The 19336-nt window shown below is 39.5% G+C and overlaps 1 protein-coding gene across 1 annotated transcript; it reads left to right on the top strand.

Moving 5' to 3' along the window:
• The first annotated feature begins 6289 nt into the window (after positions 1–6289).
• ino80c (INO80 complex subunit C) lies at positions 6290–9338 on the top strand. Its single transcript, XM_068324184.1, has 5 exons — positions 6290–6570; positions 7527–7643; positions 7733–7844; positions 8014–8081; positions 8170–9338. Exons 1-5 carry the CDS (start codon positions 6391–6393, stop codon positions 8299–8301), a joined length of 609 nt encoding a protein of 202 aa, XP_068180285.1. The 5' UTR covers positions 6290–6390; the 3' UTR covers positions 8302–9338.
• Positions 9339–19336: the final 9998 nt, after the last annotated feature.

Below are 19336 nucleotides of genomic sequence, written 5' to 3'. Positions count from 1 at the left end.
GGGTACCCTGAAAGTAGTACCTGACAAATGCATAGCTTTGACCTTCCAGGATAGGTCAAAACTATGCACCACCTTTGACCATAGATCAAAGCTAGTGCATAGGTAAATCAAAGCACTAGCTTAGATCAATGGTCTTACTCACACTAGCCTTTCCCCTAATCTTTCTATTTAACCCGTTTCCTGAATGTACAGAAGTTGAAATTTGACCTTGGCTAGTCTTCTCAAGGTCAAGGTTCTTTTTGTTTCGTCTGTCTATCTGCAATGGTTGCAAAGATATTTGGTGGACTAACAAACGAACGAACGGAAGAACGAACAGACAAACAAACGACCACTGACAATTACAATACATTACCGCTTTGAATCGAAATTTAAAATTTGACAATGTCAGTAGCAGGTGTTTCCACCATTCGCGGCGATGACAGCTTGACAGTGACGACTCATGCTCTTCACTAGCCCCAAGATGTTGTTCTGAGGCAATGCGTTCCACTCTTCCACAAGTGCTACATGCAGTTCTGCCCGGGCCTGTGGTGGTGGGGTACAATCATCCAGTCTCTGCTTCAACTGGTCACAGACATGCTCTATGAGGTTCAGGTCAGGGGACATTGCTGGCCATACCATATGAGGAGCTCCAACTTCCTGAAGTCGAACTGTGAAAATTCTGGCACTCTACTGCCGCCTCTCCTAGGCACTTCCATACCTCCACAGGTATATCATCAGGACCGAGTGCCTTTCCACTCTTCATCCTCGTCAACGCCTGCTTCACTTCATCTTGACTAATCCTTTTCTACTTCCTGGTCCACAACAGCCACCTCTTCAAGTCTTTGTTCCCTCTCATTTTTCCTCATTCATCAACTCTTTTTTGGTTAAATTAAGTTAATTGGGTTTGGGTTTATTAAATCAATATCAAATCAACTTTATTTATTCAGCACAAGAACATGCAAAACAAAGTGCTTCATAAAATTAAAAATAATAAACACAACTCAAAAAAGAAAAACAATATAGAGACATGACATGGCGCTGAGGAACAAGGAATTCAATCAAGTCACCTTAACAAAACAGACTTGTTATTTCTGCTCAAAGCAAATATTTGCAAAAGCTCGAGTTATCTAAGCAAATAAACCTGAATGATATTAGGCAACCATGTTCTTGTGTGTACAGATGAAATTAATAAGAAATATGGGTTCAAGTTTGTATAAATTACAAAAAAAGATTATGATTACATGACATAATCAACAGCATATTCTAACTTGTTGTATGTTGTATTCTAATGCTGTAGTATGGTCATTAGAAAAAAACTAGGGGTTTTAGACTGGTGACCTTATCCTGAATACTTGTTAAGTTATTTGCATGTTGTGTATCTTTTCCAATACGGTTTTATTGGAAAAATCCACACTAATGGACATCTTGTTTTCCACCCAGGATCTGTCTGTCATAACATACTTATGTACCTCTGTTAGACAGTTAACATTCATGTGGGCACTTGGTCTTAAAATCCAAACCTTGTTCTAAGTGAGTGGCACTCTGCGTATTATTTTCTTGAACTTGTACCAATTATCTCCAGGATTACTTTTGCAGTGGAATAAGAATTTAATTGGTTTCATTGATGGTGGTAGAGGGCATAGAGAGTAATGGATGCTTGCTCTGAGTCAACCCCCAGGTCTGATTTTCAAACATTGTACTGGACCAAATTAGGGGGGCCCTTACTGGAGGAGGACGGTTAATGGAAATTGTGATACTCTCTTTTACAAGGGGCTATAAATAAAATGTCAGCAGTATTGCTCACTATTAATTGCTACGTCAGGAAAGTGGTTAATGTCTTTACTGCATCAATTTATTGCCAGAATAGAAGAATCACTTGAAAGTACTCACACACTACCAGTACGAGGCAGAGCTGGCTACCTAACTCTGTGAGTTTTCAGGTGACGCCCCCATATTCAATACTCATTCATTGGGGTGGTAAATTCTATAATTTTGTTCCACATGGATATTTTATTGTGTATAAGATATGATGTCAGACACCCTTTTCATAGTTAAATATGCAAATTGGTGTCCGCCTAACTCTGAAAGCCCATAATGGAGTCTGTGAGGCGCTGAATGTCATTATTAAGACTCAGTGTTCCAGCTGGAGACAGAAAACTCTATGTCCCCTCTTGATGAGATGTGAATCACAATACAGCTCATTTCTAGGTCAGGTCATACAGAATGCTTTCTGAAAGTGAGCTTCATCACATTGAATTATTAAATACAATATGAAATATTTTGGAATATGCAAATCTATGTCAAATGTGTTCCTTTGGTTTTGATTTAAACGCCCTAAAAAATGTACACTTTGTGTGCCACCAGTGTAAACCACCTTTGCACAATTGATTGACACGGTAAATGCCCCCTGAGTTCTCAGATACACTGATGTTTTAACTCTGATGGAAAGCAAAGCTAATCATAACCATAATCTGAACATTCTCTTTTAATACAAAACTTTACATCAAGCAGCAAAAGTGAAACATTGAAAGCACCCTCTTCTTCCTACAGGATCTGTCTACACACACACACACACACACACACACACACACACACACACACACACACACACACACACACACAGACACACACGCATGCACATATGTGTGAGCTATCCATCCCCATTACTAGCATTGACTTACATCTGGCACCAGTCAGTGGTCTGCTGACACTGATCGATAAGTGGTGCTTCAGGCCGTGGCTATGTTAGGTGTGAATGCTACACAGTCACTGGAGCAGAAAACAGCACCAACACACACACACATAATCTGCTTTTATTTTCATTCATTCATTCGTTCATGCGTTCATTCGTTCATTCGTTCATCCATCCATCCATCCATCCATCCATCCATCCATCCATCCATCCATCCATCCATTCATTCATTCATTCATTCATTCATTCATTCACTCATTTCATTCTTCCCTAGCTGCCTGTTTGCAAATCAGCATGTGAGCTTCCAGACACGTCTTCCACTTGTTTGACAGAACATCTGAGTGTGGATTGCAGGTGTGTTTGAACTGTTAGATTAAACCTGAAGCCACATTGTTCTGTTGATTCAAGCATACTGCTCCAACCTGCTGCCTGCCTGAAACCTTGTATATGTTTATTAGAAAATGTTTATTAGAAAATGAGTGTGCAGCTCCAATATCCCTCACTTAAAGTTCATAGTTTACCTTTACCCATATGACATACATATCTGTTTGCGATTGAGTGTCAGTCGAGACTCTAGACATACATTATTTATGTAGCTGGGAAATGTTGTGTGCTACTACTGAAAAGTGAATTATTTATTTGAAGACCTTTCTTTGACTCAATTTTTCTCCTGCAAGTGTGTTCGACTTGTCTGTATCATAGTGGTGACCTTTCCTGGTGACCCAACCCACACTGGTAGGTATCCAAGACGCAGGCTTCTGTCAAAGGAAAAACACTGTGACTGAAAGACCAGAGACTAACTATTACTGCTCTCACCAACCATTGATTACCAGCGACCAACCCAACCTGCAGAGACATTATATAGTGAGGTTAATCTTGTTTTTCATTCATTCATTCATTTTCCAACCCGCTTAATCCGCTAACGCAGGTCGCGGGGTAGCCAGTGCCTAACCTGGCAGTCTCAGGGCGTGAGGCGGGGGACACTCCGGGCACGACGCCAGTGTACCTCGGTAATCTTGTTTTATTGAACTATTTTATCAATACCTTTAAGGGAAATCATTTTTTGCTTTCTTTCTTGGATGGTTCACATCCAACAATTTTTTTTTTGTTTAAGATAATATATGGCTGTATTAAAATAGAACATAGTCGTAAGGTTGTTGTTGGTTTTTTGTTGTTGTTTTTTTTAGGAATTATCAGACGAAAAGCCTGGGATACCTTGCTTCATGGTATTTGGCCAAAACGAACCGACCGGAGCAACTTAACTCTATAGGCATAGGTCACACTTGATTAATTACACATACATATATCATGTTACAGCAGGGAAAAATACTCTCTGTCTGCTTTTCACTTTTTAATGTACAGGTTGTAGTGTGAGACTCCCAAGGAGCTGAGATCATGTTGTATGTCCCTGAATGGAGGGTTCATTAATTATTTACAATAACTGACCTGCTCATGAATCACAATGCAAAAGTCACCTGAAAAGGCTCCCCCTACACAACTGTCAACAGTGTCTGTCATTTGGCAGAGTTGATAATGCTGAAACAAGGCTGGCACAGAGGATATAAACAGGATGTTTTATTTATATCTTCAGTGACACAAAATAACCCTGTGTGTACAGCCATGTGATGTTTTTTTGCTTTGCAGTACATATATTCTACTTGCAGTTTTATTTATTTGTATTTGTTATTTTTCTCCTGTGAACTCAAAAATAAGAGGAATATAGCAGGGATTGTCTTCTATTGGACAGGAATCCTTGTAAGGCATTCAGGGGTTATTGTACAAGCAGCTCAATGTTCTTTTAAGGAGAGTGGTCTGTTTCTAATGGATGGATGGATGGATGGATGGATGGATGGATGGATGGATGGATGGATGGATGGATGGATGGATGGATGGATGGATGGATGGATGGATGGATGGATGGATGGATGGATGGATGGATGGATGGATGGATGGATGGATGGATGGATGGATGGATAGATAGATAGATAGATAGATAGATAGATAGATAGATAGATAGATAGATAGATAGATAGATAGATAGATAGATAGATAGATAGATAGATAGATAGATAGATAGATAGATAGATAGATAGATAGTGGTAACGAAAAACATAATTTTTTTATCTCATTGTGTTCAATGAGATAAAAAGCTTCGCAGGGAAAGTTGATCCTTTTTAACCCCGTTTCCTAATTCATGCATGCAGAAACCTGCATTAAGCACAGGGAGGCAGCAGCACACCATTAACGCTCTCGTCTTACTGAAAAACATGCATGGACATCTGAAGAAACTTCTCAACTTTTTCTGGACACCTTCATCGTATTTGCATCACTGATAATTTTTGCAAATGTGTCTCTTTGAGAGAGCATAGGGAATTCCCGTAACAATCGAGCCACTGATAAGGCAGTGTGACAGTATACACCATGACAATGTTTGGCTTCACATAACGTAATGAGCATTCTGAGCAATTAAAATACCACACAAGAATAACCTATAAACATTTACATGCTGATATAATACCACTGAGTTTGTCGATTTGACTGTGTTGATACAATGATGCTGGGAGTCATCCAAATAGCAGTGTCCTGAAACTTTCCCCCAAAGACTTAAAAAACGAAACTGGTGCTGTACTGTTTGGTTAGATTTCTATTGCTGCTCTTGAAACTTTGAAGCTTCGTTGTTATTTTAAGTTTGAGAGTAACAGAGGACATTATGTGTTTTGCCACTTCAAGAGCAGAAAAGCTTAATAAATGCTTTTTCTATTTCCCGATTGGGTAACTGAATTGGCCCCTTCACTCTAAACGGCATTGTTCTGATATAATACATATTGCTCTCTCAGAATGTATATTTTATCTGAATTATGTTTCAAATTCCTTGTCCATATCAATTAGTGAATAGCATGCATGACAGACAAAACAAACAGGCTTGAATCATGTAAGATAAAAAAAAAAACCCCAACTAAAAATAATTGTAAGAAACCTGAACACCATGAAAAGTCATCATGTCAGTGGTTAGCAGGAACTATTTGTTATCCTCAGTCATAGTCATCTTTATTTTCAAATGTACCATATATGCATGACATACAGCACAGATAAAATTACAGTACTCTCAGACCCACAGGCAGTAAAAACACACGAAAGAAGCGCTCCAGAGGGATAGAGAGGAGCACGCGGCGGGCGCCGCCATCCTCCCATCTCAATAGGCAACAGAACCCAACATGAGCTTGCATGTGATAGAACAGTCAATCAAACTAAATGAATTTACTTCCTTATGAATGGAAGTATTTGAAACAAAGTTAATGAGAAATAAATAGATTTAAGTTAGGATTATATTACTTTTATATTAATATGAAGTTTGATTGAATTGGATTTGTACTAAAACAACTGCATATAATTTGAAAGGCTAGTTTGACTTATTCTTTGAGTGCATTTCCAAACCTGTACCTCTGTATATTTACTTGAGTAAAGAATTTAAAACAATACTTGTGCTTTACATATTAAAAAAACCATGACCTCCAACTTTCGTTGACATTAATTTCAATAGGTTGAGGAAATTTTAATAGCGACTTCGTGAAGACGTTACCGGAAGTAGAACAATTCTATATCCGGGTTAAACGACGGGTAGCTAACACCAATGTTGGATAGCTAACATCAAGTGGCAGCCACGCGTCTGGCAGTTTGTTAACGTACTTCGTAAGATACATATTTTTTTCTACACGACAATGGCCTCACAGATCCCTATAATCGTCAGAGCCCAGCCGGCCACCGTAGGCTCCGCCGCGCTCCGGGGAAAGAAACGTCCCGGAAGTCCAGCGATCTCTGTCCTACCACAAGCCAGCTGTAGCAGCAATAAAAAGAAGAAAGGACAGCTAACGACGACACCAACAATGACTCAGACACAAGTAATTTATACATTTTTAAAAATTATCATTTGAGGTGTAGGACCTTCAAAATGAAGCTTATTTTAAGATCTCCAAAAAGTTAAGCACTATACAGTATGTTTGTCATTGAAAGCTACTGAAGTCTACATTTTACACACACATGGTAAAGATCAGTCCACTAACACCCCTTTACAGACTGGCACGACCTCCTGATGTTATCCTGCAGGAGTTGCTTAGTCGTTGCAGGATCGTGGACTGAGGTCTTGGTCCATTCATGTTAGACCTACTGCTGTTCCTTTGGCTCCCCCTGGCATAGATGCAGTGTTATGGAATGCTGAGCATTTGCCTAAGATCCTAGTCCAGAGTGATTCCCAACCTTTTTTTTTTGCGCCGCGGACCGATTTAACGTCAGAAAATATTTTCAACTTTGAAATAGAAATGAAAATGCATTTAGAGACACAGGGAGTCAGTCAGTCATCTTCAGATTACCACCGCTATATCCGCCGCAGCGTGTCACGGGGAGCCGGAGCCTATCTCGGCGGCATAGAACCTGTGGCGAGGGACACTCCGGGCACGACGCCAGTGCACCGCGGGACACAGGGAGTGTGGTTGTTAATTTTTAGCAGAAAAAATGTGCAAGTGAATGAGAAATCCTGAGAAGCAACTAAAATGTTAATGATGAAAAAATTATATTCTATTATATTCATCAAAACTAGTAATAAGTAAACTATTTCACTATAAAGATTTATCAAATGTTTACTGGAGGCTATTACATATTGCAACTGTGAATATTTAATGCGTCATATGATTTAATACCATTATTCAAGTGATGACAGTTACATATGCAGAGCTAGTGATTCAGTTGTCTCATTTGGCCAACTCTCAACCTGCTTGAATTTAAAAACACAAGCAAACCAGTGCCTTAAAATTATTTGTAAACACTGTTTTGTTTAGTAGTTTGTTATTTCATATTTCAGCTGACAGCAATGGAGTTAGTGTCTGAGATGAAGGCAGTGGGAACAGCTGACAACAGTTTGACTGCCACCACTGAGTCCACAGCAAAGCCACCACCATTCAAAGACCCTGCATTTATGGTTGGTGTGTGTGTCAGTTAATCTTGTTCTATGTCTTTTATTTCAAATTTGGCTTCATTTATTCCTCTGTTATATCTCTATTTTGGCAGCATTCTGGGATTGGTGGGGCAGCAGCGGGAAAAAAGAATAGGACCTGGAAGAATCTCAAACAGATTCTGGCTTTGGAGCGGACTTTACCTTGGAAAATCAACGATCCGAACTGTAGGTTTTTCATTCAGAAGTTTACCACATGCATTTGAATGCATTTTTTCTATACTATACTGAATATCACTATTAGCAAGATTGTCAAGAAATATATACATGTAATTTGTCTAATTTGTCATTTAAAAATATTTTTTAGGTTAAAATGAGACATTTTCTGTCTTCACAGACTACAACATTGATGCTCCTCCATCTCTGAAGCCAAATAAGAAATACTCTGACATCTCTGGACTTCCAGTGAGTAATTACTCTGCTAATATTTTCAATTTACTATGAACAAAATTATATCCAAGCGCTTGTTTGTTTCCATCTTTTCTTCCCTCAGGCAAACTACACAGACCCACAGACAAAGCTACGCTTCACATCCTCAGAAGAGTTCTCTTACATCCGCCTCCTCCCCACTGATGTTGTTACTGGATATCTGGCTCTCCGAAAGGCAACTTGCATTGTTCCCTGACAGCTGAGCTGGGACTGAAATCTGACACAGCTTTTAACCAGAACTGAACATGTGCCGGTGCAGGAAGTGGCTGGTCCAGACAGGAGACTCTGAGCACAGGCTGCTCACAGAGCGGCAAAGTTAGGAATATGTCTGAAAAGACATCTCCTGGAACTCATAGATTGATCGCTGCTCAACATTTGCACTGCTGTTTTTGAGAAGATAGGACTAAGACTTAAATGTTCCTGTGTGGCAAACTATTCAATATGTGTTTAGGATCTTCTAATATATGCAGGAGCTTCCGTGTGTGCAAGCAATGCAGATGTATCTGGATCAAGGAGTTGCCGAGTGGGCCTAATTTTACATGTCAAATGTAAATGTAGAGTTGCTTTCACATGGTTTTAACTCTGCTGCAGCGTTTGATGTATGATTTGTTTTCCAACTGGCGGAGTGAACACATCTCATTAATTACACGTGGCAGCCATCCAAGATCATTTTCATGGTATAGGCTACTTTTTTTTCCACGCATCTTTTCACAAGCGTGATAAATGAGGACCAGTGTTTCTCATGTGGATGGTTCTTGTAATGCAAAAACATGAATAAAAGCATGCTCACAGTAATTTAAGAATTAAACCTGCAACCTCCATAAGTCTACCTCTCCTCTAACTGCTGAGCTCTTGTCCAACATTTTTTTCATTTTCTTGTTAGTTTATTTACATCTGAAATAGTTCTGCCCAGATGACTTGGTTGGATGTGTGTTGCCAATAAATCAATGTTGTCATTCACAGATAAAGCTGCTCATATTCTAGTATCATGAAAAGTAACCAATACTGGACAGTGCATTACTTTGTGACACAAGATCCCATTGTTTCCCACAAGTTGGTGTGGTTTTAGGTGTCGTATTGCAGGAAAAACATGACTTCAAATGTGGGCATCAACAAGCTGATGGAGGTAGTCTAGTGTTCCTCTCTTCGCTCTTTCACCTGTTTATCACTTGATCAGGATACAGCAGACAATGTGAAAAACCCTTCTTTTGTGTTTATGAATTTATTTTTAAAATGTTTAAATGGCTCAGCATCATCTCGCCTGTCTGACACAGCTGTACCTCCAAGACTGGAATGAGTTTGGGGAAGACAACACGTTGGCTCAGTTCCCACACTGCCAATTTCTAAATCAATCCTTTTAACAAGTATCACAAATCTTTTAACACATGTTATTTTTTGTAACCTATTTTGTAATCTCAATGGTTTTAAAAGTAAGATTAGTGTTTTCTACCATGTGACCATGTGATTTTTGGACTATACAGCAATTTGGTCCCCTTTCTAAAGGTGCTTATAAATAACGTTGAGGTGAGTTGAAGAAAGAAAAATGAAATTAATGAACCACACCATTAAATATGAAACAGCTGTTCTGTTCCAAACCCAACTGGATTGTATGACAACAAACAGATACAGGATGATTGGTGGGTCGGGGTCAAATCTGAGTACAGTATAGTACCCAATGGATATGACAGTATGCTGCTGTTCATTCCCATATTCATTCACATATTGTTTACAGTGAGGGTTTGTAGCATTTGGACAAAGGGATGTTATTAGTGTAATGCTACACTAACAACTGCTGCCTGCTTCACTTCTTGTGCTGTTTGGAAAGAGACACAAACATAATGTCTGGGAGCCAGATAAGGATTATTTGTGTCCAATTATTTTATTCTGCTCATAAAAGCTTCCACTTCTCTCTCCCATTCAGGATGTAACATCTAACACTAAAAGGGCAACAGAGAATAATTATTTCTTCAGCATGAAAAACTTTGTACCAGAAAATTACAGATTCTACCTGGACAACGTTCTCTTTTAGTTCATCCGATTAGATGTGGAACTGACGCATGGTCTGCGGAGATATTCTAGGCAAAATATATTTTGGCTTGGGCTGTAACTATTATTATTTTTCATTATCCATTAATATACAAATAATCATTTGGATAATGTAATACGTGTGAAAATAAACTGTTGCCATAAACAAAGATAATGTGAATTTTTTTCAATTATTTCTATTAAGTATTGAAAATGTTCTGTCAATGACTTTATTATCGATCAATTAAATCTTCTAAAGTTGTAGGTAGAGACATTCAAAACTTCCTTTCGGCTTGTCCCGTTAGCAGTCGCCACAGCGTGTCTTCTTTTTTCCATGAACATGGAATATTTGTTTGGTTACGTTTTTTATGCTGAATGCTCTTTCTGCCGCAAGTCTCTGCATTTATTTGGGATTGGGACCAGCCTAGGATTGACACTGGCATGGGCCCCCTTTGGGCTGCAGATGGTAGGGATTTGCACGTATGCATACTTGCAAAGCATGCGGTGTACCACTGAGCTATATTCTCAGCTGTAGGTAGAGACATTCTAATTAATGTTTTATGTTTTATTAAGTTTTTCTTCTAGTTTTTTGTAACAGATAAATAAATGGTCACCAGAGAAATGTAAATAAAACATTATCTCTCTCCTATTGTTTTTCCAAAGTTTTGAATGTCTTCAGAAAAATGGTTCTTAAATGGATCATATCTAGCTGATAATATTGTATGATGTTACTGGGCAATTAGACTTTGGACTGATTATCTTTCAGAGTTTTTTCCTTCCTTTCAAACTGGAAATGACTGAAAGAGGCCAAAAGAGTCTGAAAGTTCAAAACCAGGGTATTAAAGTGAAGATACTAACATGCACTCTACAGCTAGTTTGGTTTAATTTAAGGGAAGAAAGATATGTAAAGCTACACTAATCAACAGTATTACAACAAAAACAAATAAGATGGTAATGTACAGTAAGAGTTTTCCATTTTCAGAACAGTGGTCTCTTGCATTGGCATATTGCAAAAATGCTTTCTTTGTTTTTAATACTGTTGGATTAAGTATCTAATAAGATTTTTTTATCATTGGTCTTGGGATTTTGGATGCAGTTATAAAAAAGAGCGCATCCCAACACAACTTAGGAGATCCACTTTTCTCTGCAGTCACACTTAATCACCACCTGAGTGTACCAGAGCTCTGCGTATTTTGTTGAGTGCATTTGGTTGAATACCAAAGTGAGTCAGGTGGGCTGCACAGGTTGAAGTGTGAGGAAATCCAGCGGTTGGGAATAGACTCTACAAACTACTGAACAGCTGTCATAACTCTAGTGAGCAGACTGAATGCCTCTATCATGTACAGACGAAGACTGTCACAGCTGTGTTTTGTATTTGGAATATGCACGGGCTTTTCACAATAAATTGTGTAAAACCTCTTGATAAAATGAATAATGCATTAGTCATCTGACATATCTGACTTCTAAAAATGTACCAACAAAATTCATCAAAAGAATCCTCAAATGTCAAGTCAGAGAAATGGACAACACCACAAGCTCTAGTGAGCTGATCGATAGACCGGCTCCAGTGCCTGCTGAGCCAGCAGGGGTTTTATGTTTCTGACCTATTGGAGCAGCAGGAATATAGTAAACTTCTTAACCGTTAACAAAGAAAGATTTGTTATTCAGTACTTTATAATACAATTGCTGCTACAGTGATTCAGACACAATATTCATGGACTTCAAAGTTAGACTGAACAAATAAACAAAAGTAACACCTGCAGGAGTGGCACGGTCACATTTTTTTAAACTATATTTAACAATAGCTGTATACAAACAAGGACAATGCTTGGACAAGCTCATGTCAGGGCGATGACGTCACACCAGCCACATTTATTTGTTGCAGTGACAAGCTTCTAGGTATGACCAACTAAACTTCTTACTGTTATCAGATTCTGTCATGACTTTTGTGGTAATTATGGGAAGCCTGATTCTGAAATCTAAGTGGCTGTCAACACAATATCTGATTCAACCCAATGATTTCTGCTTTTTGGCTGCTCATTGACTCAGGAGCATTGAAACTATTTGAAAATGTTGCGGTAGTATCGCTGTGTAAACAGACAAAATGCAACTCCTGCGAAAATGATGACGATGAAGATGATGACAGCCCAGGTTTACAGATGCGTTTGAGGGTTCCAGCCTTATTGGTGTTCACAGACAGCATTCTATGGACTGAACGACAACATCATCAACAAGAACAGCAACAACAACAACAAAAACAATGACTGGTTTTGTTTGTGCTGAATCAGCATCATAAATAGTTTTCCAACTCTTGTAATCCTCTCATCAGCTTTTGAAGACAGGAACACCTGCACCACCTCAATATAGGGGCTGCAATAAAATCGTTACAGCCAATAAGTAGTTTGGCCACCAGGCACTCTACTTTTTACCTAATGGAAAACCAAAACAATCAGAGGTGTTGAGCCAGTATCACTTGGTGGAAATACCACTTCAGTGCCAGGACTATATACCTGCCAATATAATATTTTCCCCTTTTGCCTCTGGATGGTAACTTTGCTTCCTCTGGACAGAGTCAAGCTTGCTGTTTCTGCAACGATTGCTCACTCTCCCTTCATTGTTATCATATAAATATCACAACAGTATCAATCTTATTAACAAACTCTAACTCAATAGCAAACAAGAACCAAGGCAGTCAGAGACTGCAACATCCCGCGACTTGCCTGACCTACTTCCAGGGTAGGTCTGAAAGTAGTACCTGAAAAGTACATAGCTGTGGTCTTACTCACACTGGCCTTTTCCCTTGTCTATCTATCTTATCCGGTTCCTGAGTGTACAAAAGTTGAAATTTGACCTTGACCCACTGTTCTCAAGGTCAAGGTCATCATATCATTTCCATCCCCTTTGCTGCCTGAGTAATCTGCTTTTTGTTTCATTTTTCTATCTGCAACGGTTGCGAAGTTATTTGGTGGACTAACGAATGAATGAACAAACAGACAAACACACGAACATTGACAATTACAATACATCACCGCTTTGAAGCGGGATGTAAAAAGTGCATTTTTCTGAATGTCAAACAATTACTTTAAAGGTTTTCTATGATGAGGCCTTGCAGCTGTGATTCAGAGGACACTCCCCTGCCCCCCTTTCCTTTAACATCATCATGCCTTTGTGTGTGGCCGTCTTTAATCACCACTTGTAACTATCTTTGTTCTTGTACTTTGCCCTTCACCACTTTCATGCTCATACTTTGTCACCGCTTGTGCCTGTCCTATAGGGGACAAACCACATGAAAACAATGTTTAACCTTAACTGATCATGCCGTGACTGCCCTCACAGTGACACTGTTTCATGGTTCATTTAGCTGAAGAAAAACACAGATTGCTGCCTCAAGGAGCCACGTACTATTATTTTTCTTTCCTTGTTAGAATGCAGCCTAAGTAAATGCAATGAGTTAGCAGTTGTGGCAATAGAGGTCAAACAGCGAAGTGTCATCAGATAGCTAATCATCTCATTCAGATATCATTACACTGGGATAAATCCCTGTTAATCCCACTGAAGATTCCATCAGTGTTCACTTACAGGTCAACTTGTCAACTCAGAATGTGTGTGTGTGCTCACATGTGGGAAGAAGGGACGGGGAGAAAGGTAATTCTTCATGTTGATAGACAATGATTGTCCTTTAATAGGCCACATTCACAGTCTCCTCTGCGTCCTCCTCTCCTCCATTTTCCTGTCCTGTCCGTCCGCTCCTATCTCCCCTCTTCACCTTTCCTGTCCTCTCTCTCCTACCTGGCTCTTCTTCTATCTCTGTTGGCTGGGGGATTAGCGCTCCGCTATGGTCTTTGATTGATAAGACCTCTGTCATTCCATTTGTCTGCGTGTCTCTCTGCTTGTGTGTTTGTGTCATCCACCGGCTTGTCTATTTGCCCAGCACCTAAATGCATGCTTACTCTATGAGAACAGTAAAGAGTGTATTGGTTGATTGTAGAAATCAAGGGATGTTGGTGATTTAAGCGATCTGTTCAGCTAAACTATTCTTTCTATATTGTTCAAGCTGCATGTTGTCTTGGCCAATACTCTTATTAGTAATCAATTTTCTTCTCACAGCTGGCCATTTGCATTCTCCAATACTGAGTTCACACAAGTTTTAATGCTCTACATAGTCGGCACAACTAAAGTCAGTTGGCCACAAAATACTTTCAATGGTCAAAATATTTTAATATTCATGGACTTTTTCCCAAATCAAAATCAAACACCACTGAACTTGAATAAAAAGGTTTTCACATTCACTCAAGGGGGTATAAGGATGTGAATTCAGTTGTGCGTAATGATAGAGCATCATGAGTTGTATGTCATCCACCCATCCATCCATTTTCTTTGCAGGTCACAAGTGCTGGAGGCTATCCCAGCTTTCTACAGGTGAGAGACAGGATACACCCCAGGTACGTCACCCGGTGCATCGCTGGACCACACAAAAGACAACCACTCATACATCCACTCACACCTACGAACAATTTGGAGTGATCAGTTCACCTAAATAGCATGTTTTTGGGGGTTTGAGGGAGTCATACCACTGGGAGAGAAGCCACATAGACATGGAAAGAACATATACTCAGAAAGGACTCAAATCTGGAACCTTCTGGCTGTGTGGCGACAGCGCTACCCTCTGTGCCAATGCGCCGCCTGATTTGTTTGTCACTTCTTTTTAAAAGTTTTCCCTGTCCTGTTATTATTTTTATGATATTGACAAAATGTTAAAGGATCAATCTCAGAAAAATGAGAAAAACAACAAATTAAGCAAACAAACCCAATGTGAGGATTTACATATAGTCGAAATATAACATCCATCCATTCATCCATCCACCCATCTTTTTACTTGCCGTCCGTTTTCTCCGTTGCTCAGATTAACTCCATCCATTGCATGCTGCCAGACCTACACTGAAGTGAATGAAGTGTCATTGGATAGAGAGAGAGGTAATAGGAGGGATGTGACCCTGCCACCTTCTCCACAACAGATGGAACCAATCTCAGCAATCCAAGACAGACCATGATGTGTTTGTGTGTGTGTAATGATAGCACCCATCTATTCAAACTGCTGCTGGTGATGCAACTCAATGTGGTACTGTGCTGTGCTGTGCTGTGTGTTTGAGTGTGTGTGTGTGTGTGTGTGTGTGTGTGTGTGTGTGTGTGTGTGTGTGTGTGTGTGTGTGTGTGTGTGTGTGTGTGTGTGTGTGTGTGTATCATTGAACCTGTGCCTCAGACCTGATATTTTATAACCAGCTCAGCTCCAAAAGCCAATTTACTGTCTGAGGGCTGTTGTGAGAGTTTCAACCACAGACTGGAGAACTAATCTTGGATGACTTTGAATGAACTTGTAATGTTGCTGTGTTCCCTGGTAATGTATAATGCTTTGAGACCTTTTTTTTAATGCAAATCCATACATTAGTACATAAATGGTCGTATCAAAACTGCTATTGTTTTATGCTGAAAAAAATACAAGCAGTTTTGCAAGATGATAATAAAACAGTGGCGTCTTGCTGTGAAATCCTCTACCCTGTAGCAGCAGAGAAAGGTTTATATCGATACTGAAGGGCTTTATGAGCCAGTGTCTCCAATAACTACTCCCTATTTTCTCACAGATGTACACACTTTTACTGCATGTCCCCTAGCCATTTTCATACATTGGATATACAGCAGAAAGAGAGAAAATGTAATTGCAATGATGTTAGAAGTAAAACAATAGTTACAGGGTTGGTGTGTGTGTGTGTCAGAACCTTTCATCCATCTGTATCACCATGCAATAGGAGGTCCTTATGCTCTACTTGCCATTCGAGGATAGCACAGTAGCTATTGACACCAGTAGATAGAGGCTGGTGTCTTGTTTACTATCATATACCTGTTAATATATGTATGTCAAGTGTGTGTTTGTGTAAGTGATTGTACATGTAAAGGATATAGTGATGAACAAAGAGTGCATGCACACTGCGCCAGTACGCCCCCTAGTGGTTATAATATGACACTTCCAGGCAAGAGCACTTCTAACACCCCATCAAGTCTGACATGTACTGTAAATGAGAACATGAAATATAACACCTTTTTCAAATGACTTTCATGTAATTCAAATGCACGGCGTTTGTCTTTATTCATTCGTAACATAAAGATTCAGTAAGCGCCAAGCCTCTAATTAAACTAAATTGCCATTTGGTTTTCAGTTCTCATTACTAGCTAGTGGGAGGCAGGGCTGCCAGGCCCTTCTGAATCACCAGCTTTACTGTCATGCCTCTTGTTAATTTGGTAAAGAAAAACCAGAGAAATCTCTGCACATGTAGTATTGTGCCAAACTTCTTCAACAACCCTTCTGGGTTAATAATTGTGATGGTGCTGCTAAATCAATGATTAGAATTTAAACAAGAAAAGATTCAGAACCAAGCAGTTGCACAGTGAATGCTACACTACACAAAAACACCAGGACCTGCGGGTCTTTGACTGTTTGTCTTAAAAATCATAAAGGAAATTGAAAACATCTCCTATATTTTATAGTGCCAATAGTATGGTGCTACTTTCAACACTCTACAGGTGCTTGCTGAGATGAAGCATCCCCCCTGTTGCTGAGAGAGGAACATGCACCAGCATGGACCTCAGCATGTGAGTGGCATGCTCTTACATTAAAGGTAAGTGGTGCTCCACTTCATTGTTAACATTACTATTCCAAACTTGACGGCTGTATCAGGTCATCTAATTCTATTGGCTGCAGCTTCAGTCTTTCTCTCTTCCACCATTATAATTGGGTCTTATCTTCACAAATATGCTCCGCTGTTAATGAACAATCAGTCCTGTTAATGTCCTGCTAATTAATAGCCTTCAGCCTCTTCAGAGTGGTGATTAAGTGCCAGTTGAGGCGTCTTAATTGGCGTGCTTTCTGATTGGATCGAGACATGCACGGCCCTCTGGGACACAGGAAATGAATTATAGGGTTGTCATGGTTGTGAAAAGGACTTTTGCCAAGTCTGCTGACAAACTCATTTAAAAAATGAATCATCTTGTTAACCTGAGATGAAGTGGACTGAAAGACATTTCTGTTAAATCTGAATTAAACAACAAATTATGATAGTGGACTGTTTTGTCTATATGTGTCCCAAATACATAAATACTTAAATAATATACATACATATTAAAATGTGCAATTTGAAAAGGTTTTTTGAATTACATCTTAGCAGGAGCAGAAGAGGACACGATGGAGGGTAGTATTTGAAATATATCAGAAACATATGGATAAATTAGATTTTTGGACACTTGGGGCTGACAGAATGAGCTGCGTACAATTCCATCACTTTCTAATGTTGTTAGGAAGGTTAAGCGTTACCTAACAATCACCCAGTCACATGCCCTGCAGTCCAATATTCATTCTCCCCTTAACTGTCTTTTTAGCTTTCCATTAAGTCGTAATGAAAACATTAACTGTGTCCATGAGCTCATTGTTGTTGATTTCATTGCATGAAATTAGTGTATCAACGCTTTATCATTTGAAAATGACCAGCTCTAATGAGAGCAGTCAGACTGAACCACAGTGAAGTTTATTATATCAAAATATGCTAAACCATCCCCATATAATTATCATTCTCTGCGTAACCCCTTTCACATTTCACACCATCAGTCATCCATTTTTAATAAACACTTTTTCATTGTAGCAGCTTACCATTATTGAAAGAAAAGTGCATGATTCAAAGTGCTATCCCGCTATGATGGACAGGAAAGAGATAGCTTGTAGCCAGTGCAGTTTCAGTCCAAACATGGGTTATGGTGAGCTCCTTCGCTAATTAATTACACTGAGAAAAACACAACAGAAAAGGTTTTAAGGCAAACAGAAGTTCAGCTCCAACTAGAATTATGAGACGGATTCACATATGGATGAATACTGGCTGTGAGCTGCTAGGTTAATTAGTTTTATTGTTAAAAAGAACAGAAATAGCCAAAGGTTAAGTGCAAAGTTTAAGGCAAACAGCGGACTTGATACAACACAAGCTAACAGTGTGAGGTGGCAGTTTTCACTCACATACGGATGACTGGTTGCTTCAAGCTGTTGGATAATGAGTGAGAGAACAGTAACGAGAGAAAGGGGGGTGGGGGTGGTAGTGAGGAAATTGAGGGTGAGAGTAAAGGTGAAGGGGAGGGAGGGGGAAGAGAAATAAAGAGAAGTGAAGGAGAGGGGAGACACGGGCAAGGTGGTTTTTATAATGAGGGACAGAACAGACAAACACCTGAGTAGAGAGAGAAGGTTGGAGGCAAATAAAGACTCCATTTGGCACTCTACGCACACACACACACACACACACACACACACACACACACACACACACACACACACACACACACACACACACACACACACACACACACACACACACACACACACACACACACACACACACACACACACAGTACACTGGTTGCTTAGAGCAGCTTGGGATAATAAGAAACACAATAAGGTGGTTTTTATAATGAGAAACAACAGCTGAACCACCGATGGCAGAGAGAAGTGTGAGGAGGGTTGCAGGCAATGGACAGCTCCACTTACTGTATAAAACAAGGTTCTGTGCAAAAATAGAAAGTTGTTATACAACACCCATACCAAGAGAAAAAAAAAGTATGGAGACTGAGCTGTTTAGTGCATCCCGACTAAAAGCCCGGGCTTGTGTATGATGGCTTTTATGAGAATTTACTGATGACAAAGTTTGTTGCCAGGTGGCAACGCTAACAAGATACAGATACATTGTGAGCCAACAGTGATCAGTGACATGTTTGTCAACTCTAAGTTCATGTCCGTTTTCCTGAAAATGATTTTGAATTTGTCGTAGCAACTTGCAGAAAGCTTTTTTTTTCTAATATTAATAATTTTTAAAAAAGATCATTGGTTGAGTGAGACAGGTGCTCTGCAGTGGGAGATGCAGCAGTGGGCCCAGGTAGCTCAAATAAGGTGCCTGCATTGAGTTTTACCAGTTGGATGATGGAAGGCAATCTGCTGATTTGAGCTTATCATTAAATTAGCTATTATCAAATGAAGCAGCTTGGGCTGTGGGCTCAGCTTAATTGTATATATGAGCAACAAGGGGAGGATGGGTGTTTAAAAACACTTAAGAAGTTCATCATTATGACTGTATTTGGTTCATTACAATAGCACCATTAAACCAAAACAGAGAGTAGAAAAT

This window comes from Antennarius striatus, chromosome 9, assembly GCF_040054535.1.
Source record: "Antennarius striatus isolate MH-2024 chromosome 9, ASM4005453v1, whole genome shotgun sequence".
Taxonomy (NCBI): domain Eukaryota; kingdom Metazoa; phylum Chordata; class Actinopteri; order Lophiiformes; family Antennariidae; genus Antennarius; species Antennarius striatus.
This window is presented reverse-complemented; position numbering and strand designations above follow the sequence as displayed.

What these genes read in the sequence shown, in the direction of transcription:
- ino80c (XM_068324184.1), top strand. Translation starts at nt 6,391, where the DNA reads ATGGCCTCACAGATCCCTATAATCGTCAGAGCCCAGCCGGCCACCGTA. An exon ending in TCAAAGACCCTGCATTTATG is followed by an intron (nt 7,644 to 7,732) that starts GTTGGTGTGTGT and finishes CTATTTTGGCAG; the next exon opens with CATTCTGGGATTGGTGGGGC. An exon ending in GAAAATCAACGATCCGAACT is followed by an intron (nt 7,845 to 8,013) that starts GTAGGTTTTTCA and finishes CTGTCTTCACAG; the next exon opens with ACTACAACATTGATGCTCCT.